This window comes from Vidua macroura, chromosome 3, assembly GCF_024509145.1.
Source record: "Vidua macroura isolate BioBank_ID:100142 chromosome 3, ASM2450914v1, whole genome shotgun sequence".
Classification (NCBI taxonomy): Eukaryota; Metazoa; Chordata; class Aves; order Passeriformes; family Viduidae; genus Vidua; species Vidua macroura.
This window is the reverse complement of record NC_071573.1, coordinates 30,828,660-30,852,607: the sequence shown is the minus strand read 5'-3', so window position 1 is coordinate 30,852,607 and position 23,948 is coordinate 30,828,660. Positions and strand designations below refer to the sequence as shown.

The 23,948-nt window shown below is 36.5% G+C and overlaps 1 protein-coding gene across 1 annotated transcript in view; it reads right to left on the bottom strand.

Moving 5' to 3' along the window:
- PRKCE (protein kinase C epsilon) overlaps positions 1–23,948 on the bottom strand; it is a 287,426-nt gene that overhangs the window by 78,176 nt on the left and 185,302 nt on the right. Inside the window, exons 8-10 of the mRNA XM_053973801.1 lie at positions 23,749–23,845; positions 22,045–22,259; positions 20,622–20,795 (exon numbers count right to left, since the gene is read on the bottom strand). Of these exons, the coding sequence (XP_053829776.1) occupies positions 20,622–20,795; positions 22,045–22,259; positions 23,749–23,845 (486 nt within the window). The remainder of the gene's footprint in view (positions 1–20,621; positions 20,796–22,044; positions 22,260–23,748; positions 23,846–23,948) is intronic.

The window sequence follows — 23,948 nt, the reverse complement described above, 5'->3', positions numbered from 1 at the left end:
AAGAGCATTATAGAAACAGTCAAAGATTCAAAACCCAAGAAATTCCAGATTTAGGAATGCTTTTATACCCTGATCTATTGCCCATCTGCCTCTTTAGACTGCAGATTGATAATGCTTACTTATATGATGACAACATTTTCTTCTGAACCCCCAATTTATTAATACAGGAAAACTTAAAGAAATAATGTAATTTACTGATTTTTAGAGAAAGTATCCTAAACAAGGTATTGCACTGATTATCACAGACACAGAAAAAGAGACCTCCTCTTTTACCACAGCAATGACCTGGGATAAAAATACACATAATCATGGAATTATAGAATGCATCATAGTCAGTACCCAGACAGCTGAATTTTACAGGAGATCTCAGTACAGCAGTGAATTTTCCTAAACTTGTGTTTGGCTGTGTGACTTTATCTCAGCGTTGCACAATACACTTCTGAGAACAGGTTATAGAGTTCATCTTTTTAAGCTAAGCATTTCAAGGCCTTACTGATCAGCTTCTTTAAAAGTAGCTGCTAGAAAATAGGAGAAAGCTATTAATTTATTCTTTGCTAATAATTTCCTACTGGATACAAGTGTGGGTGAATCAAAGGAGTAAAAACTTCTTGGGAGCTATCGTACAAATTCTCATATTAAAAATTTCAAAGTACAATATTTTATACAGGATCTTCGGAGGCTTATATGGAGGAAAGAAAAATATTGCTCATTACAGTAGTAATGAAAAGAATTGGGCAAGAGTAAGAAAACTAAAATTAATATCTTCCTAAAAGTTCTCAGTCCCTGAATTTTACCTCCGGGGATAGGAAAAAACCCTCTAAAGGAAGAGAAACTGATCTTGGTGTAACTTGCTAACATTAAGTCAACTTTAAAAGCTGTTGTCTATCATTTTGCCTTGTCAGCAGGTAGCTTGGTAGGGACTAAGTTTATGTCCTTGAAGGCGTGCCCACCAATATCTGGGGACACATTACACTGGAGGTGCTGACGGAGAAGGGACATGTTTAACCTTGGCAGGGGGAAGAAGGGGAACTTAACAATAAGCAGTTTTCTTTTAAGCAGCAGCTGGTTTCTTGAACTTCACTTAAGCAGAGGAAGTAGCATCCAGCTGGGCTATTGATATAACAAAGGCCTTCACTAGCACAGAAAAGGGGCTGGGCAGAAAAGGGAGGAAGAAAAAAACAAGCCCAAGATCTGACTTCTTATATAAGATACTTTGTATGCCAGCATAGTTTCTAGAAGCTATTCATTGCTGGAATCCCTTCCTCTCTAAACTTGTTGCCACAGAAAAACTGAGAGTTTGAGCAATTTCAAAGTATTGCAAAAATTGTTTCTGAGAAATAAAAAGCAACTAAATGTCATGATGCTGCCTCATAGATGAGGAATTTTTAGCACAAGCACTATTGTGATAAGTGCCATGTAAGGAGATATACTCAGAGAAACTGCCCCCCACCCCAGCCCCCCATGATTCTTGGATACCTCAGCAACATTCATTTTATGTTGATCAAAATAGAATGAAAAAAAGCAGGGCTGGAGGGGACCCAAATGAATGCTCTGGCAGATTTGAAGAGCTCAGAAGTCACTCTCTTCACTCAGAGGCAGTAATTCAGATACAAGTGTTGGCTAGAAATTTGAACTCCTGAGTGATCTTCCCAAATACTGCTACTACACGTTACTCCTACATATTCCAAGCCAAAACAAAACTACTGGGAGAGTAAGAAAATACTGAAAAAGATTGCCTGTTAAGAAATAGTCCTGATATGAGAAGATAAAATGTACATACATTCTAATAAATGAAGATGATCTTTGCAGCCTAAAAGCAGCAGCCAAACTCCTGACAGTCTTTCTCCAACAAAGTTCTTAAAAATCCATTTCAGAGGAGACTGCCAACTATACAGACAGGGTTTTACAGTTTGAATGGAGCCTCTTCCCAGATGGACACCTATCACTAATGGAGAAAGGATTACAAACTGAAGCACAGTTGGAGAACTGGCCAGGAAAGTCCCCTGGAGAAGAAATCTGGAAGCTCCTGGACCCCTGTGGCAGCTTCTGTTGGTGATAGAGGGATGTGACTTGCACTGCAGTTCACTATCACTAATTACACATGGCTGGCTTTTAAAGCTCTAACAAAGAGGAAATAAAACAATGGTTTTCTGTGTTACTGTGATCTTCAATAAAACACTGACGTAGCAACCATCAAAGTCAAGAAGTTACACAAGCAGTTCCCATTATCAAAATGAAAATGTGACATACCCCTGAAAATGCCCAGATTATTCTTGACTATAATCCAGAAACTTCAAAGACAAAACACACAAGGACTGGAAGTCTGGATATCTACTAAAATAACCAATATACCCATTCAAGCAGGTTGTTCCTAAATATCAACAAGTTTTGTGTCCTGTACATTATAGATTTGGAGTTCATAATCACATAATAGATTTTACAAGAGTTACAAATTAATGTGACAGTGGTGGTGGCTTAATGGCAGCACTGACATTTAGATTCTTTTGAGTCCAGACAATTTTTCAGGTTGTAAAACATGTATACTATTCACCAAGAATGATTGATCTGGTCCAACACACATGCCATATTTTCCAATAGTTCAGATGGCCTGAACACCAGCAAAAATGCTTATACATAGGTTTCATTTTAACACTCTTGTCTGTGATATTTGTGTTAACACAACTACATACCCTTTGTGTGAAATTATTCAGCAGCTGACATGTTTCTGATCCATGATGGGATTTCTTAGAACACTTTAACATACCTCTTGAGGCTAACTCTACACAAACTGCGTTTATTATGCACCCAACAAAAGAGTTTTGCAAATGCCCTGACATTAGGATTTGCTGGTGCTGTCAAGGTGAGAGACTTTGTGGTTCTAGGCAGACTGATCAAGCTGATCAGTCACTGCTTTTCAGTGTGCATGTGCCTGTGTGTATTGTGCACATGAATGCATGATGGGCAGAACAATCCCTTCTAAGCCCAAATTTTACTGTGATTTTATGACCTGTTTTTTGACATTAAAAAAAAAAAGTGTTAAACTATGACAGATTTAAAATAAGCTTGAGTCTGAAGACATAGAAAAAGCATGTTCAAATCAACAAGGGAACTTACAAATAGAGTTAATGAACAATTCAAAGGTCAGTAGGTTTTTACAAAAGTGCCCTTATAGACCTTTAATACACACCCACACAAAGAATTTGTTAACTGAAAATAGAGTTCCTCCTATTTTTTCTTGCCTTTAGCATTATGACAACATTAATGACAAAGCTTTCCTTCTTTCAGGGACCCCAAGAAAGGAAATTCAAACACCCTTTACAATGTGAAAAGACAGAAAGCAATTCTGACTCTAGCTGAGTAACACCTGCATACATTTTTACAACATGCATAAATCCCAAATGGTTTTTAGCTCTACACAAAAACAATGAACTGACAGTTTTATAAATTACAGATAGAGGATTATGCAAGTCATTTTAAAACACACATTTAATCTGTTAAACCCTGACCACATAAGAAAAAAAAAAAAAACAGAAAGCTTACAATAACTTTAATTTGACAAAGTGAAATTTACTCAACTCCAGTTGTTGGAAGTCTATATTTTTCAGAGAACTATACTGAAATTATTCTTTGTGTATTTTTTGTCAACAGAGTATCTCTGTAAGTTTCTTTTTAGAAAATCAGATCCTAATTGTTGCTTGCATGACTTTTCCCCTATGCCATGGTTGGACTGCATAATATTTTTCCTGCCATATAAGCATGTCTATAAGAAGCCCAAACAAGTTCAGAAAGAGTTATATAACATTTTTTGCATTTTTGGGGACTATAATTAAAGCGATAAGATTTTGGCAGAGATCCTAGAACAGATTAAGCACAGAATTCTATGATGAATGAAAGTTTGGGTCATTAAAAGTGCAAACCTAGATTTTTTTCTTTAAACCACACTCAGTTCAACATGTACAACATAAAATTCTGCTCTTTACAAGCACCTTTAACAGGGATCAGCTAGAGTACTGATGTATACAGTAAGGAAAAAACAAAAAATGGATTTAAAAAAAGACAAAAAAATTCTGTTAGCAAGCCTGACTCAAAATGCCTGTGGTGTATCGAGATTTCAAGTAATTACATGGGAGGACATAGATCTAAGAAAATTTACATGAATCCTTAGGGGCAAAAACTTCCTAAAAACTTCTTACAGAGATAACTTGGATGTACACAAGACCTGATCTTTACTGAATTCATGTGAATCAATACTTTCATAGATCCTGAAAGTTGTCTGAAGAGAGAGCTTAATATTTACTTTAACACACTGAGTGCTGGAAATAGTAAGCTAAAAGACTCTGTGGTTTGAAAACTGGAAGAAAACTGAAGTCACCTTGCCTCCAGCATGTACAGTGTTGCTTTCCAGTAAAAGGAAAGGAGCCTTTCTGCTGGAATGAGCTGCTCGCAAATATAATATACTCCCCATATTTCTCTTCACACAGATTATTTCTCTGCATTTAAAATCTGCCAGTATTGTAACATGGAGGAGTAACCCCATGGACACCTGCAGTGACTCTCCTCTTGCTACATGATGACCAGCAGGTATCATTTCCATGCATCCTCAGTCATAAGCCTTCAACACTGAGCACTCTTCTTCCCAGTGCCAAAGAAATTCAGTGAGTTTTTTTGCAGTCCAAAGCACTTTTACATGGGATTTGAACTGTTTCTCTAGTATTTGGTTAAACAGAAATGTTAAAAAAAATCTTATATTAGTACGTATTAATGAATTTAATAGAACCCACATTTAAAATCACTGCAGTGGATCTAGCTTTCATCTGTAATGTGAATGTAGTTTTAATCACAAAGATATACATATAGTTATATAAGAAAAAGACATATGAAAATTCACATCAACTTAAAAAAAAAAGTTAAGCTTTTTTGACTTTTGAAAGTCAAGGGGAAAGTAAAAAGAAAGAAGGGAAAACGTCCTTAAGTAGTTCCTAATTCTAAAATTATAGCAGACATAATAAAAAAGGTTTATGGAAATAACTAATATGTACATAGGTGAAGCTTGATGAACACTGAACTACCAGGACAGAAATATATTCTAGAAAAAGTGTATGTGCTTTGAGTGCATGAATATACAAACATGTTGCTGCACATGTTTTATACACATGGTTTGGCTAGAAAAACAGTGATAGATTAACCTCTTTCTGTCTCCTGAAACAAGCTGTCCTGAATCCTCTTTTCTAATTTGGAAGAGAAAGCAGAAATCATTTCAAAAAGTTGTCAAGAGTGTGTACAAATACAGCCTCACGATACATAGTCAAAATAGCCATGGCAAACTCTCCTGCGCATGCCTTTCAAATTACTTTGTCTATTTGACTTTCCTGTTTTACCCATTTCATCCCACAAACTACTGTAACAGTGAGGAAGACACCAAGTAAGTGTAGCCAGCAGGTTAAGACTTGTACCTATCTGACTGAGCCAGGTCTTGTTCAAGCAGAGGATGTCAAGACTGCAGACTTGGCAGTGATGCAAAGCAGAGCAGTGGATAGAGAGCAGGGCTGATCCTGCCTAGAGAGCTCACAGCCCTGTGAGAAGATAATGACAGGCAGTCACAGGGGATATCTCAGAAAGTTCAGGGAAAATTGCCCAAAGAAAAGAGAAGACACAAGGATGTGCAAATTCCCGAAAGATCAATGTGTCTGGAGAGCGCTCACACCAGTGTACATTATTCTACCAATGCTCTGCAATCTCCAGCTGTTCTCCAAATTAAATGCTGCATTTCATACATAGAAATCTACTGGCCAATTTTTTCCCATCCTTTAAATATGCACGTTCAGATATTTTACATTCCATGTGGGATCAGCCATTATAAACCCTCTGCTGCATAGGTAACATACCGTCTAATCCACATAAGCTAATGCTGTGCAGAAGTGAAACAATTACTCCAAAGACAGACATGGAAAATGACAGCGTGTCACCTTAAGACTCTAATCAATTTATGTGTAACAGCCACTGCTGAGACTTCATTGACTACAAACACTAGACCAACAAACAAAACAAAAAAATCCACCAAAACCCAGAAACAAAACAGCAACTGCACATGCTGCTTGCATAGTTGCAGTGCCAAAAGCCAAATTTCTAACAGATGACAAGATGACACATCTCATCTGCAACACATACTTCTTTCTGGACACAGCAAAAAAATAAGAAGGCTAATGTTTCTGACTGTTCTGAAGTCAGGGGGAATATAACCATTATCTTCAAAAGGATCAAAACTGACCCACAAATCTTGTTTTCCATTCTCATGAGCAACTTAATAGCAATCATGAGAATAAAGAGTTTAGGATCACTTCTAAGGTGATTACAGTCACAAAACACCACTGTGAAAAACCTGCGGCTCAGATTTTCTTTTTACTCTTTTAAGCAGAAAATCCACTGCTGTCTGGATAGGCAGGGCTACATAGGATTTCTCAGCTGGCTTACTGTCCCAGCAGTGAACTGCCACTGAGGAAAGTGACAGTCTCTTCCACGCTTGCTGCCTCACAAGCACCAGTGAGTATCAGGCAGGTTAGAGTTCCTCAATGACACACAGATTATTTTTGCTACTTCAGTTTTCAGCTCTAGCAGAAAACTGATGCAACTCATCCATACAAGGGCTTACTGGAATCAGATACAATGGAAAGACTCAACAGACCCAGCAAGGGGGAGCAGAGGGCAAGGCATCCCCATCCTCCAGCAGCAACCCAGTCTCAGATCAGTGTGCACATATCATTACACTGCAATATTAATTGGTCTCTGTTCCAAACAGCCTGGAATACAACATATTTCATTTCTGTGCAAACAGATTCACATTTTTTCCTTTCCATTTTTCACCCCTTGATAGTTAATCTCACTTTTTCAGCTTCACAGAATTAAAGGTTGTCACAACCAAAACATACAAAGAAAACCTGATTTCCTCACGTCACACAACTTGGGTAATATCCTGAGAAAAGTTTTCAATGACTCATACCTGCCTGTCAGATACAGGCTGAGTATTTTTACCAGAAATACAGTAAATAAATACAGTAAATTTCAGTATTTTTACCATAAACATTCTCATCAGGTGACAAACTGCACCAGTAAAACATTACAGGAAATCTATGTAGTGCCATCACACAGTATCCTGTTTTCTTCTTTGTGAGTCTAATCAAAAGTAAAATTAATTCCATGAGTTCTGAAACAATTCCAGTTTCAACTTCTGTAGCATCAATTTATTGTTCCATGCAAGTAAGAATAATGTAAGGATTGTGAACTTTATTTTTAATACATGGTTTAAAGACAGTTTTCAGCACCTTTTTCTCAATATCAAGGCTGACTATAAAGAACATGTAAATTTTGCATTTTTGCAAACATGCAAAATAATTACAGGTTTTGATAAGCAGTAAGTAAAAATGAAGAATATCTATGGACTCAGTTTTGCTTCTTACCTGCCAAAAATACCATCTGTAGAACAACAGCAATTTTTAAAGTAGGTTCAATAGCCTTTTCTACTAAGAAAATGAGCAGAAATGGCTGGTACCTCAGTGAGATTACAAGCATCAGCTATGAAAATGTCAATGGTATTTACAAACAGTGGAGTGATGGCAGCTTCATAATACTGCAAGAAGACACAAGAAATTCCTTTCAGGAATTTTTTTTTCACCACATATGAAAAGTTAAGGCAAAATGCCTTTCCTTACATAATGCATGAATAATGCATTCTCTTTGGATAATGCAAACAGGATTGTAACAAAAAAATTTTATAAGACCACCCGTAATAGGTATTTGGTGAATTAAAAAAACCCCAAACCCTAGTATTATCTAAGATTGCTGACACACTCTCTCTATCCTTTCTGGTGGACAAATGTATTTAAATTTGAGGTTTTATAAAAATAAACAGGCTGTTTTTTTTCTACTATTAATTAACTGATTTCACTCTATGTGTCAGAAAGAAGCATGATCATATTTATTTTTCTAATTTCAGATTTTTAAACTTATTTATTTATAATTAAATTTTAAACTGGCGCATTCTGTCACTAAAGCAGCAAAACTTTTAAGTACATTGAAGAATATAATATATAAACAATTTCTTGCTCACAGTCGTCAGTATTTAGAAAAAATAATTACTGAACTGCATTTTTATAAAGTTATAAAATCAAAAAATGCGCTGGAATGGACCTTAAAGATTATCTAGTTCTGATCCCTACACCATGAACAGGAACATCTCCTGTTCATGGCTAGACCATGTTGCTCAATTAAAAATTATGTCAAAGGCTCATATAATTATTTTAAAAATAAATAATGCTCCCCACCCCCCCCTTCCCTATGCAGTAAGTTCCAAAGTATTTATTTTACTTTTATGGCAGTTGTGGGGTTATGTGAAGGCAAAGAGAGGGCAAAATCTTTGTCTTTCTTAGTTCAGGATCAAAACCCAAACAGAGGCCACAAGAACTGAACTCCCAGACCCACACAGCAAGCCAGCAAAGCAGAATGATGCAACCAGTTTCTGATAACTGACCAGACTTAAAAAGAAATATCATGTTTTAGGAGAACAAGAACACCAGTGGGATCCATTTTTCCTTATGTGATTACAAAATCTTGAACTCATAGTTTATATTTGTCCCACTGGTCTTACGTAGCATTTCTACAACTGTTCCTGGACTAAAACATGTCCAGGGAATATAACATGTTGTAAGCAAGGCCCAGTGTAATATTTCATTCTAAGAAAAAGTATATTAATCATTAAAAAATGCTCTCTGGAGTTAGGAACAAAAGAGCAGTGGGAACAATTTGCACGAACTTAGCCTTTGTGATTCAGTAAATACACCAGCAGTGATTTGAACCTTCCCATTCCGTACTTTGTGGTTGTGCTAACCCAGCATTTCAAAGCAAACTTCAGTTCCACTGACACAATTTCCCATGTCTTTAGTTCCATAGGGGAGAGAAAAACTTTTTGAAAATTTCACCTACTTTCACCTCGAGGCTTCATGAGACTCCTTTGAAGTTTAAAACCTAAGGTTTCTATGGGACAGGGATTTACACAATTCAAAGGAGAGCTTTAAGGAATGGTCACGAATTACTACTTTTTTAAATTAACAGACATATATTCTTACAGGAAAAAAAAAAAAAGAAAAAGCAAAAATAATTAAAAACCTCCAATTTTTTTCTCAACAGATTATCATGTTTTTAACCTTTCAAGCATTTTACTTCAACCATCCAATAATTTTATATAAGTACTCTGCTTATCTTTCTGAGACCATCAGTAACTTGACAAAGGCAGTAACTTGCAAGCAAAACTCATGGGTAGGACCAAAAAATTATATAATTCTTCATTGTATCATGATAAGATCTGACAACCTCTTTTTCCCCCCAGAGTTTAGATTTCTTTATTCAAATATAATAGAGTAAATTCAGCTTGCCAAGACATTATGTTCTCTCTGCTATTACTTGAATAATTTAATTTAGCATTTGTTTCAAGAACATTTTCAAAAAGAGCCCATAAACTCATATGTCCTCTAACCTCTTCAAGCAGTAGCTTCCGCATTTCCTCAAAGAATGTAAACAACTTCAAAAACAACACACCACTAATGGATAAAACATTACTTTTCTCTGGCCTTACCAGGCCAGTAAATATACCCCCTTTCTGTCAATGCTATTTACAGAATGATGGTAACTGTGCAATCAGATAATGTTGAACAAATTTTAATGAAGTCTGCATTGGCTATCAAATCCTGAACTTGGTTATGTTTAGGTTCTAGGGAGCTGCCTGTGGCTTCAGAGACCCAAATCATCAGTCTAAATCCAGTTAAAAAGCAGAGTGAAACAATACTCAGATATTAGGTTACACATGTGGCTGAGATTACATGTTAGCCTAAGGGATATTTGAACCACTTTGAGTGTTTTATATAATAATACCACATTGAAGAGCACTGTAAAAAGCAGTTAATCTCCTCGGGCATATCACCCAGCAACAATTCTTTCCTAACTTTTCCCACAGATTCATGGCAAATTTCCAAAAGCTCAGAGGTTTGGTGAGTTTAAGCCTCTTTAAATTCAGATTCCTATCTAAAACTCCCTCATTTCTGATCCAGAAATCTCATTAGATATGATCTTCCCCTTTCTCATTATGCTAGAAAAGCTCTGCAAGCTTCCTTTCCTATTGCTGTTGCAACACAGTAGTTGCCATTAAAGGACTCATTCTTGCAATACTGCAAGCAAAAAACATGTGGCACAAGACAGAATGGGTGAGACTTCAGGAACATGACCACCAAGCTTCTCACAGCTCAACCAAAAAGGACTTACCAGGAGTTAATTACACCATAGAGCTATACAGAATTTTAAAGTCTTGAAGACAGACACTCTTCTGTCTGGCCAAATCTTATTTTATTTTTACTCTTTGATTGTCTGAAAATACAACAAGAAAGATTTCTTGCATGCCCAAATAACTTAATTAACTTATCTTTTAAAACTTGTCCCCTGCTGTATGGGTCCATAAATAAATAATGTGTTATATTCATCAATATATCCAACACACCTACTTTCTCTTCTGAAAGTTGTCTATACCCAATCATTGCTTTAAGAAATGCTCAGGTAAATGTATTAAAAGTGGCTGAATCAAGTTTTAAAAAAGCTTTATTTCATTTGGACTTGATGATCCTTGCGGGTCCCTTCCAACTCGGCATATTTTGTGATACTGTGATTTCTACTTCAGAAATTCAAGAAACACTGCAGACTAATAATTTGAAAGAGGATGGCATCACTTTGGCATGCTTCTTAATTAAGTCTAATGCATTATGCATGATGCCCTTTTGGCTCTGGCATGGCATTGCCAGCTGTGGTTCACTGCTTACGTTCCTGATGGGAAAGCACAAGATAGTGTAACACTTCTCTCTTTCTTTCAGTACCTTTCCTCTCAGCAATGGAAAAAGCAACTTGAGAAGTGTTCTATCAAATTTTCTATGTGCTGTTTACCTGCATTACAACATGTAATGCTTTTTCTATGTAATGTGTGGATAACAAAACATTATGGACATGAATACTGAAATACCTGCAGGGAATCCTGAATTTCTTCTATCTGAGAAACCTCACTCAGTATTATAGTTGGTATTTCCAGGTGCTCAGACACATTATTTCACTGCTCTAGAAGATGATGAAAATATAGTGCAGCTACCTTAGTTTTGAGATTTTTAATGGCATAAACAATACTTTCAGAAATATCACTTAAAAGAAAAGGTGCAAGTATTTATACTGCATTATAGGGCTGTCTGTTTGTAGATGCAGTATTAAGAGGATTTCTCCACTCCACATAGGTGAACAAAATGCAACATTCACCAACAGTTACATTTCCAAATAGCTTCTCACTTTTCACACCTACCACAAAAAATATTATGTGCAATGTGCCATCTCATTACATGCAAACCGGCCATCCTTGGCTCAGGATATGCCCAAGCCATCTATCTCATGATATTGGGATATTATTCTGGAAAAATGTCACAATATGCTTTACATTCTTCCTGGACATCTGCTTTGGCCCTGTTAGAGACTGGGCCAGACACGCTGTTGGTGACTCTGCTCATATGTCTTATGCAGAACTTAATGAGAACAGAGTTCAGTTTTTGTCTTTTCTTTGGCCCTTTATACAAAACAGTTCTCAAAAGGGGATGAAAGGAATCTATCAAAAGGTTTAAAATTCACATTTCAAGCAAAAACTAGCAAAAAAAGGATTAATGAAAACCTATAAATACATGCAAAATCCCTAGTCTACATATAATATTCCCTGTTCAACATGTTTTCAGAACCCTTCCTGAAAATGAAGGTCTTTGTGACTATCAATTGATCTGTGTAAGCCCCACATACTACCTTATTTTGCTCTTAGGATAAACACGAGTTACCTGAGCCAGGCTTTTTCAATACCTATTGAAAGTCATACACCTCTCTTCACTGTCTGGATTTCTGCAGTTTTATAAATGCACCAGTGACCTTTAAAAGCATTAATTGTATCTGCTTTATCTTCCATACTTTCCTGTTTCCAGAACTTGATTAATTTTTGGCAAAGCATATGCTTCACACAGCTGAAAACTCTGGCAATTCACAAGTATAAATTAGTTAGACAACAAGAAACACTGTCCAAAATTCTGCTACCATTTAAGCCATCTTAAACCCTCTGAAATTAGCAAAGCAGCACAGAAGAAAACAGTGTGTTTTATTTTCAGGGCACAGTTTTTTCTACAACTCAGGAAACAGTTTTAAGTAGCAGAATTTGGTGTGATTTTAATATTGGGTTTCTGAAGACAGAAAAGAGAAAATAAGTACCACCACAGTCTTTTCAATAAACTACTTACCAGCAAGAGTATTCCAAGTTAGTTATTTTGTGTGATTCTGTGAAGCTTCTTGGAAAAACTTATTTATAGAAGCTTATGAAATGGATCCCATTTATCCTTCTATAGGCTAAATGGAAAGTTAAATACCTAAAAGGACAATTTTTCTTCTTGTAAACTTGGCAAGGTGCCCCTACTCTGTAAGAAAGAGTTGCAACTGGGTCTTTCTTGGCTGTATTAAGTATAAAATGGGGTGATTTCTCTAGGTCACAACTTAGATTATGGAAATAGGCAGACTTACTACTAGCTGGTATCATCCTATACACTATTAGAGTAGCTAAGTTCATATGTTAACCTTCAGAATTCCTTCCATAAACACTCTTTGCATTGCTATGAACTATGTATTAATAAGCACAGCCAAGACTTGGAAGGAGTTTTTTATTATTCAAGTTTCCTCAGTTCTGAACAATCGCTTCTTAATGACTGATCAGTTTACAAGAAGAGAACAGAAAGCCTTAATGACGAGACACATTTTACCTGTACATATTGTATACAATTATCTTTAGTGTTTCTTACTGTTTGTGGAAGTTGCATACACTCTTCATACAGTGCTTCAGCCTTGGTGAAGAGACTGTGGACTCACAGGCCCACAAGTGACACAGAACTCGCACTCCTCCCGAGAAGACACTTCTCTTAAAGGCTGAGTTGATGTTATAGATCACCTATGTCATAACTTTAAGGAGATAGAACCATGTGCTGAATACTTCTCAGCTTACAGAATGGCCTTGGGCTTCATTTTTGTGGGAGCACAAAGAGGTTCCCTACATGCTCCCTTATATACAAGCATGAGACTGTGGACTGCTACCCTTACACAGCCCATGGTAACTACGCAAGAATAAACCCTGCATCAAAACTCCATGTTCTGCTTTGCTAGAGCTACTCATCCACAAGTGAGATAAAATGGCATGAACAGTGAAAAAAGAATCTGATGGTGTGGCTTTGAGAAGAGGAGATAAAGCATACTTTAAGCTATACCCTACCCAGGTTTGGCCTATATGTGGTGTATGGAGCAGAAGACATGTTATGCCAAAAATACTCTGTGTAGATGCTAAAAAAGCAAGGAAAAAATAACTAAAGTTGCAAACTCAAATGTTTTGTAAATTTCACTTCATTCCCATGGTGAAATTCTCTTGTGTACAATTATAATTTACTAAGCTTACTGTTGTTACCAAAAAAAAAAGTTGTATTAAAGTGCCCAAATGAATTCCAAAGAGAAACATTTCCTGCATTTAGAAAAGAAGCTGCAGAAGAATCAAATTTTATATGCAGTTTCCTTTTTCCCGACTCTTCCTTTGGGGTGCATTGGTTGTTTACTTGTAAGAGCAACACCTAACAAACACAGTATAAAATGTTTCCTCACAACCTCTTGTGTGTCCTGGGCTTTCTTTAAATAGCATTTAAAACAGTCAACTGGCATAAATAGGCATCCCAACAGCTAGCCATGTGAGCATTACATTTTCACCTATTTCAAAGTTAGGTTTTGCTGTTGCATTGCAAATTTATTTTTATCCTGAGCCTATTAGAGGCAAATTGTGAATAGTGTTTTATAGCCATAAAATACAAGTAAAAGCTCAAAGGGTGCTAGGACAAGGGACCAGCGGGTCATGTACTCAGGTCTCTTTTGTCCAAATGAGGGAACCTACAACAGTTGTGAGGATGGTCTCAGGATGTAGGTGCAGAGGAAGGACAGAAAGAAGGTCACAGCAGACGTCTGCAGAGTGGCAGATCCTGTTATAAACCAGTTCCTTCCAAGCGATGCTGCCACAAGTCATATTATCCTTATCCTTCCCACTCTCCCAAGACAAAACTAAACTGAAAGCCACAATACAGCTTTAACATGCAGAATTTCATTTAAAGCAGCAATATTAAATTATCCTGCTAGATGAGGAACAGGACTGTGTTTCCACAAGAGCTGTAAGATTAAGAATTACAGATCAGAAACCAACCAGAATAATGTTAACACATTCATAGCACAAGATTATACAAAGATTCTGTGGACTCAGTAAGTGAGGGGACTACTCCAGTTTGAAAGTCTGCTACCCCCTTCACCCTGTTTGGATGACAGTGTTCCTGTCTCCTCTAATCTCTGCTAAAAGATAGACATGCCAAGGAACTTACTGGCAAAGCATCTGGGTAGATACTCTGAGAATTTCTCCTTTCAAGCATGCCTCAACTGGAGAAACACACTTTTTACCAAGTGTTTAATATGTAATTCCAGCTACTCTGTCCAAGAGACCTTAAAGGCCCTTAGCTCTACCTGTTATCCTAAAAACCTCCTGTCTGCACATGATCAGATCAGGATTAAAATCCTGATGCTGAATTTTACGCTTGGCTGCACTAAGATGCCTTTAACACAGTGAACTACTGACATAGTTAACTCTAAAACCCTAACATGCAGGCATGAGGACCAAGGTTAAAAAAAAAGTCAGCACAAACTCCAGCTTGCCCTCACCTATTCCATGACGGCAGTTGCAGAATCCTGGCCACAGACGCTGACTCGGGACTATTCCCGGGACTGTCGAGGCCTCAGCTGGTTACAGCAAAGCAATCCATGGAACTGCAGCTGCAGCACTCACTTGTACATATGCAAACTAGGAACAAGCCCGAGCTTTGAGATGGTGTGAAAGAATCCTGTTCAGTTTGGGTGCCACATGACAAAAGAAAAGTCCTTCCTGTCTGAAAGAGGAGCATTTAGACCCTTCTGATTGATGCTGGAGGAGTAATTTCTCCTGCGGGCCCTTGATGAGGCTGGCTGCACTGCTAGCCTGACTTGGAGTTTAACACTAAAGGGACTAATGTGAACAATGAATCTTCAGTGAGCTAACCAGGCTTTAATAATCCTTCAAGAGCAGCTAGCAATAACTGAGCTGCATAATAGCAGCTTGCCCAAAATGGGGTCATCATCATGCTGGAAACAGGGGCTCGTGTGTGTGAGAGAGACAATGATTACAGTTCCCACTATTCTTGACCACAGTGTCTACTTCCAGACAATCCAGTGATCATGGTCAGTGCATCCACACTGGGTAGCAGTCACCAGGAAAAGCGAAATTTAACATAAACACTACATGAATTTCTGAAAAACCTTATTCTGACAAAATTTTGTATATTTACATAACTTCTTAACTGTATGATATATGAAACACCACCAGATAGCATTCTAACTTCAAGTGCTTCAGGAAATACTCTGAAAAAAAAGGCAAAGTCAGTATATTTTAATTTCTTATGGTATAAACTACCTGTATAAACCAGGATTTGGAATTTAAAAATACCTACTATTGTACATATTCTGTGTATGTGCATATATAGCAACACAGGTGAATAAAATATTTAAATTAGGTTTGAATATAAATGTGCATAAATGTATATAAATAGGTACCATAATAGAAACAGTATAAATAACATCACTCTATGCTGACCTACAATTTTATTCTACCTTTTTTACCATAGTTAACACTTATCTTTAAGAAACCTTTGTCAATAATTTAATATTTAAATTGTATTAAAATATTTTAGCATTACAATAGCAAATACAGGGGTTAATTTAGTCTTTTGTCTCACACGTACAAATCTACTGAAGCAGGGATAATAATGAACAGAATTGGGCCCTAAAAAGTTCTAATTTGACACTAATCAGTAATAAAAGGCAATGCAAACTTGTGTTAAACTGATTACACCCATATAGCAATATCTGTATAATGGCTTTAGCTGCTTAGCAACAAAAGTACAAGAATACCAGATAAAATGGATTATAAGCTCTGATTAGTCCCAGATGAATGTAACAGTGGCAAGTCAGGTTAATTTGCAGTGTATATCATAAATGACACTCATCTGAGCTATAATGGCAGAAGACATTTAATTTTTTTTCGTACAAATATACATAAAAGAAAAAATACTTTATTTAACCATACCAATATCAGTTTTGGTCACATACTATAAGGATTCTTCCTAAATTAATGTAGAAAACATGACTTAGAGAAATTGTAAGCATGTTGATTGTCTCTCTCTTTTTTTTTTTTTGTGTGTTTTACACTTTCTTATAAAATAAATCACTTTAAAAACGGAACCCCATTTTATACCTTTCCACTGGAATTGAAACTCTTTTCAGAAATATTTAAATACAAACCATAATGGAAGGAAGACTAATTACTCTTGGTTTTTAGAGGAATCTGATGTAGAAAGAGGTACAGGGACTTTTCAGAATAACAAAGGGACATGATGACAGCTGAAATGGAATAAAACATCCTGAATTGCAGCTTTATAAACACCAGACTTCTAGCATTACTCAGAGCGTGCTAGGTTCAGTGCAAACAGCAGAAAGGAGTAACACCTGAACCACAGGACTCACAATCCAGGATAAAGCAGCAAGCCACCAGGTAGCATGTAACAGTTAAGGGATCAGCACAGTCACACTGGGGTCACTACAGCCCCTTCTTGATGTCCTCCTGCCATGTCACGTGGCTGATCTCTGCCTTACAACACCACAGCACAGGAAAGAAGTGAATGGCCTTGCAGGTTGGCCCAGGAGCTATGCTATGGATTTTAACACTGCTGTGATTTTAACACTGTAAGGAAGGTTAATGCTTTTATGGGTGGCATAAGTCTGACTATTCACCTGTAGTAACTGACTTTGTCTACCCTTCATTTAACTACTTGTTTCCTCTAAGAGAAATAGCCATAATGTTGACTAAGTGTCCTTTACAAGTTCTGCAACTCTTATCATTCAACAGGAACATTTTTGTGCACTAAAAATATTCTTTACTATGTCTGTGAAACACAGTGTTATGAAAAGAGAAGGTGAGCACTATTTTCAAATTTATCTGATTTTATGAAATTGGATAAAAAAATAAAATGGCAGATGTCAAAAGCACCAGCTCTCTAGTCTTCTAATTTTATACTGAATTATCATAATAAAGCTTTCATTGCCTTAAATAATTTAAACCCAATTTCGTTTCTTAAGTATTTATTAGGATAATTCATTATAAATTATAGGGTATGTACATACATGTGTATGCTTCTCATAGGGTAGAGGACTAGAAAATTTTAAGTACTTATGAAGAAAGTTGACAGGTGTGTAGGAGGAATTAAGCGAAGCTACTTCTATTTTCTAGAGCTTTCCATAAAGAGCACTTTAATTCTCACAGTTCAGAAACATTCAACTGAATGAAGACAAGGATGTCTTCAGAGAAAACATGTCTAGAAACATTTAAATCCCCTTTGTCATCCACCTGACTGAAGCATTATCAATAAAACCTCATGTTGATACTGCTCCATAGTTGATCCCTGAAGCAGGATATGAGCTTGGAGGGAAGAGGACATTGAAGAGGGGAACTCAGCAGCATCAGATTACTGTCAGGTAAGATACCCCTTACTGAAGAATCAAGGGACCAACACACAGAATAAAGAAGATATGAGGAAGAGTGGAAACAAAATTAAACCTTGAAAATGCCCTATGTTTTCTCAATACCTTTATTGAGAAAGTAATACCTACACAATGAAGTCCTGAATAAACCAAAGATGATGATCAGCAAAGGTCAGTTGTTACAAAGATGCTGTACCCTGTATGCTAGACCTTGGGCAGGTTTTGCCATGGGAGTGCCAAATACAGAACACAGCATTCATCATTCACATTCCTACTGAGACACCACAGGCAAAACACAACTCAAACCTCTGAACACGCTGACAGACACAATGACCATACCCTGGCAAACCAAGAAGGGAAATGCTGTCATACTGTAAGAGTGTTGAAAAATACTGTGCAAGGGTGACACAGTTTTACAAGATATGCTGCACTAAAAGAGTAATGCTCCTTCCACATAAAAATCCAGATCAGCTGAGGCCCTGCCTGTAGATTTTACCTTCTTTCTGATGTGTAGGACTTTGCGGAGCTCATTCCTCAAAGTATTGCAGACAAAACATCCTGTATCAGCTTTGCACACTTTATCCCAAGCTTTGGAACTCTCTTAACTTCCAGATCACTGAAGAATATTTCAAAACTACTCCTGAAGTATAATACTCAAATATAATTTTTTAAAAATAGATCTAAAATGTTGATAAGGGCAGGGGGGTCGTGGTGGCTCATTTTTTGATGGGCTTAAAGCAAATTGGTTTGATCAAAGTTTGCTTCTGTATTAAGCAGGAACATAAGAAAAATCAGAGTATTTTTTAAATAAGGAAGCTAGATGGAATTGTTAAGAGAAATTAGATATATAGGGCTAAAACCACACTAGTATATAATATATGTCAGTGTTAGGCATTATTTGGCACAGTTTCTGAATTCCAAAGTAATTTAAAATATTATCCCTTACTTGCCATGATAATAATAGATTCATTCAGTAAGTGACACTAATGAAAAGTCTGCTCCATATAAAAAAATAAACAATACTTAAATGTACTTACTGTAAAAAGCACATTAGGCAACTTTTCTGCAGTGTTTTCAGCTGATTACTGAAGGAAAACACTGCAGCATATAAAGTCAAACTTCTTCATCTGCATTTTTGTGGAAGAGGAACAAAGCAAGTAATCTCATTACATAAAGACAACCTCTGAGTGCTTTGACAATGAATACTGAGTCAACCTTCCCATTAAGTCAGGGTGTATACGACAAATATGCTCTTACTTGAAATGCAAAATTTAATTCCAGCATGATCACTTCAGGGACCAGTTCTGCTAAGTACAGCCGCCATGCCATGGCACACAATAGCAGTGTAAGTAACTATATACTACTGTGAAACACACTTAAAACCTATTGTACGACAGCCTTTGTCTCAATGAAGCTATTTAAACCATAGAATATGTTTGTTCAAGCAAGTTTTTCTATCCGTTTTTCTACTGAACCTGAGAAAATAATTCAGTGACTAATTTAATTGGTACATTTTCATTTGTTTCCATTCATGAAAAATGTGTACTTTTAGCAGATGTATTGCTTTTGCTTTTTCATATATTTTGGTATTTGGTATTTTTGTTACTTTAGAAAGAATTCTTTGTAAATTGTTCATAGGACATTCTCAAGAAAACCCTTCAATTTTTCAGCTATGGATTTTTAATTTGATTAGGCATCGCTAGGTGTAGTTTTGATTGTAAGAGACAGAGACACTGGCCTACGACTTGTAACTATAAACCACTTCAGTATGAGTTCCACTGAGCTCAAGAAAAACCACAAACTACAGTTTCTTTCTGTTAAGAGATCTGGGAAGAGAGAAGGCAGTGAAAAGAACTTCTGAGTATCTTTGATGAATGGCTTTGGAGAGCAGAGAGGAAGGCAGAAAGCATGGTACAAAAGAGAGAAGAGCAGACCAAAAATACAAAAGGAAAGGAATCTCCAGGAAATCAGAGGAGTAGCAGAAGAATCTTCTGTCATAATTTACTTAATGTACTACTGATCTTTACTAATGTTCTGACATATGATTTACATCAGGCTGCTGATATATTTATTTACACTCCAAGGAGTGCACTCAGTCCTAAAAGTCCCTTTCTGTTCACAGAGTTTACACCTCACCCCACTACAATCTTTTAATAATTTCTTTTATCTGAAAGGCATGGTTAATTCTAGTTATACATTTTAAAATAATATGTTAAAACATTTTAAGAATATGTTCACACATATAATAAAATTCTGAATGTTAAACACCCTCCACAGACATACATGCCTTCCCGTGCCACTGCTTTATGCCAACTTCAAAGCATATAAAACGCTAGCACATATTCACTATTTTAAGAACTGTATAAACCTATTAACTGTTTGCTGTTTCTATATTCAAAGCACTATAATCTTGATCCTACTAGCCATTTTCCTATGGCTTTCCCACTGTGCTATTCATCTTTCCTGATAATTTTGCTAGAAGATCTTATAGTAATTGCTTTTCTGCAAATCTACACACAAATATTGCATATTGGATGCTAAAAACATTTGGACTTAATTCAACAAATGATACACCCTATTAATGTACCAAAGAAATAGAAAATGGAACCCCAGTAGGCACCATTTTTGTGTATTTTATGCATGTGGGTTTAAAAATTTTTTTTAACTCATTTACTGCCATCTCCTGGTACTTACAAGGTAATAATAGTTATGCTTTTTAACAGCAGCCAATACTCCTGTAAAATTCCACTGAAGTGCTAAAAAACTTACCAGAAATATTTTCAAATTATTGCTCTACTTTTAGTGTTGTTTTCTTTCAGTCTGGAAATAATCAGTGTTATTCTTTGTGGAGAAACTGGTAAAAGACTCATCTAGCTTACCTTTGTCTGGAAGCAGCAGTAAAGTTGTGTTAAATATGGATGTTTCCGTGCTAATGCCAGAATTCTCTTTTCTGTCATTGTACAATCTACATCATCATCTTGAAGTATGACATCTTTCTTCAAGACTTTCACTGCATATACTTCATCTTTTCCTTTTAGCTCAGCTAACATTACCTAAACCAAAGAAAAAATCTCTTTATGTATGAACAACAGATGCCATAAATGCAGGGTTTCATATGGGTTTGACTGCACTGAAAATAGACAGTTACATACTTACCTAAATGAAACTGCAATTTATAAAATAAAAGGTAAAGTACTATAATTTTAGAAGTATATACCTCTGGTATTCTTTAAATTTGAAACAGACAGTATCTGTTCTGTTTGTTAGTTAAGTATCTTAATGAGTACCTATTAGTGAGGTCTCAAAAACTAAACAAGGAAGGAAGTTGATGTAAAACAGAAATTTATTTCCCACTTTTATCTCCTACTTCTGGTAGTGAGATTTGAGTGTGATGGACTTTGTATACAATCCCAAGTTACCATTCCAGCTGCTTTCAAGTTGTTGATTTTAACTACTACTATTGTTTAAGGTTCAGACTCTATATTCTGTTTAAGGTCACTTCTGGCGTGGAGCCAGGATAATCTTCAGAGAAAGGATTAGAAAACAGGGACACAAAAGAACTGCTTCAGCCCTGTTCCTCTGCATGTGAAGTTCCCGTAATATCAAGGAAGGAAGAGTGTACTTCTGAAACAGATTCATATTTCAGTGCACCTCTTTGATTCCATGGAGCACAACAGTATGGAAAGAAAATCTATAAGCCCTATAAACACAGCAATGCCCCTTCCACCCTCACCAATTCCCTATTATGGGAACTCTGGTGAGTTACATCTCTGCTGCTTACGCTGTATTTTGGGCAGCTGTCTAAGCCCTGTTATATCTGAGTGGAAATGCTTCAGTTCTCTTCCTCCAGCACTGAACACACCCACTGAGGAAAACCAAGTACACACAATGTTCTGTGAAATAAGTAAACTTGAACTGGGAATTACCAAGAAAGTAAATTAACCCCACAACATTATATCTGACCTGACTTTTCCTGCTTGACCACAAGCAATTTTGTTGAACAGTATGTATGTAGCTATGTGTGTCTTCATCAGCCATATCCCAAAATAATGAAGCACTGACATTTTATTTCAAATGGCTTAACCGTAGTTAACCAAGTGAGCTAAAGTACAGACAAGGCAAGCACATCAGGAGACTAATACTTTTGATCAGTTGGGTAAAAGAAAACCCCTAGGCTGGAAGCACTTTCTGAATGTCAATATGAACACTTCCAAATCAGTACAGTCAAAACCACCCCTGAAAACTAGTTTAAAAAAAAAAACGTAAAGAAGAAAAGAAGGGGGGCAAGGGAAAGTTACCCACCTTTCCAAAGCTGCCTTTTCCTAATACTTTGATGAAGTTGAATTCTTCAAGACCTATTCGCTTGCTCTGGGCCTGTTTGACCTCCCCATTCTCACCATTCTCCCCAGGTTTGTTAAGCTGGTTGTCTGTTGATGTTGTAGCTGTTGCTCTGTGCTCCTCTCCCCGATTGTCAAAAGATAATGCTTTCCTAATGTTGTTTTCCAGCTCTTTGATTTCTGTGGAAATGTGAAGAAAAGTCAATTTTGACCAACTGTCAGAAAACCAGTCTGTATCAGTGTGGGAAGGGACATTCATCGTCTCTGAAAGCTGTGTTTAAGAGCATTCTATGGTTAAGAGTACATATTTAGCAAATTGCTTCTCCACCTTACAGTAATCAGCCGAACCCCTGCTCTAACAGGAAGGGTGGCCTTTTAAAATGAACTTCAGAAAATGACATATTCAAAACTTGAAAGATAAGTCAGAATAGTAGCCAAATAGTTGTTCTAGTGACTTTGGGTGTTCCTGTACCACAGAGAAGTACTTTGTTTTGAATATCCCTATCTTCCTGTAGCACTTACTCATCTTCCTGCTTAAGTATTTTAGAGCTGTGTCTCCAAAAGTTCAAAGGACACTTGGGTGTCCCAGTCCTTGAAGTCAACATGAATGGAGCATCTTATTCAGCTCCAGCTGTTATCAGATGCCTGCCAATAAAGTGTTTGACCACTTCCTAGTGCTGCTTCAAGCAGCAATTGTGTAGAGCTGCTAAATGGTTCCGAAGGTTTCTCAGTATTAAATACAGAGAGTCGTGTTGACTAACAGTCCTCAGGGTCTGCCCTGAGCTCCTGCATTGTACTTCTGCCTGATGGCCTTGGAAGCAACAACGTTACTGCACAGCTAAAAAGGTCAAATTAAAGAGAGAATGTAAACAAATTCTTGGTTCTTATTTTAAACAAAACATCAGATATTTTTAAAAAATCATGATTTTATGAAAATAATGTGCTGCGAAATCAAAAGGTTTACAAATTTAAATGAGTTCTGTATTCAGAGGTCACAGATTTCTGATTTTTAAAAACAACTCTATTAGACTCAAAAAATGCTGCTGACATACACATTCTATCAATCAGCTTCTCAGCTCAACGAAATCAGGTCATATCAGTGAAGATTAAAATGCCTGTATCCAAATCTATGCACAAAATAAATTGCTGAAAGGAAACACGGTTTTAAGAAGCCTCTAGAGACCACATGGACATGCTAGCAGAGCCTGTCTGGATGGAAGTTTTTATTATTACAAATGTTCAACATGGAATTACAAGGAGTCAATTTTATCTCAAGAACTTATTAACAGATAGGTTTTCAGATAAATAAAGGCTCTCTCAAGTTCTGTGTTACTATTTAAAACATTTTCCAGTCTTACAACAAAATACATAAACTACTTCCATAAAATACTTCGTTGACAAGGACCCATGTAGTAAACTTAATAATATCTTAAGATGACCGTTTTATAATTTTCCCTTTAAAAGCAATCTAATTTCACAGATTTAAATTAAATGAGAAGCAGGCCTTTTTTAAAAGATTTTACAGTTCATAATTTTAAATGCTTCAATTTCTGGTGGTAACTGCTTTATTAATTTGCATCTATAGAGGCTTATGATCATATATTTTTTTTTACTCCAGGAAAATGTGTGACAAAGTAGGTTAGATAGGAAATAAAAATACTTGTTTGACCTTGATCACATGGAGATGTTGGTGCTGATTTCGATCTATCTTCTTCTGATGATGCGCATCCCGGAACTGGTGCTTGAGTCTCTGCACCTGCAATTAGCTAAGAACAATTCCAAGAGGCATGATCTTCATGACATGAAGAAATTTAATTCAACAACTTTAGTTCAAAAGTAGAAGTATGAAGGACAGTGAAGATCTTCTAC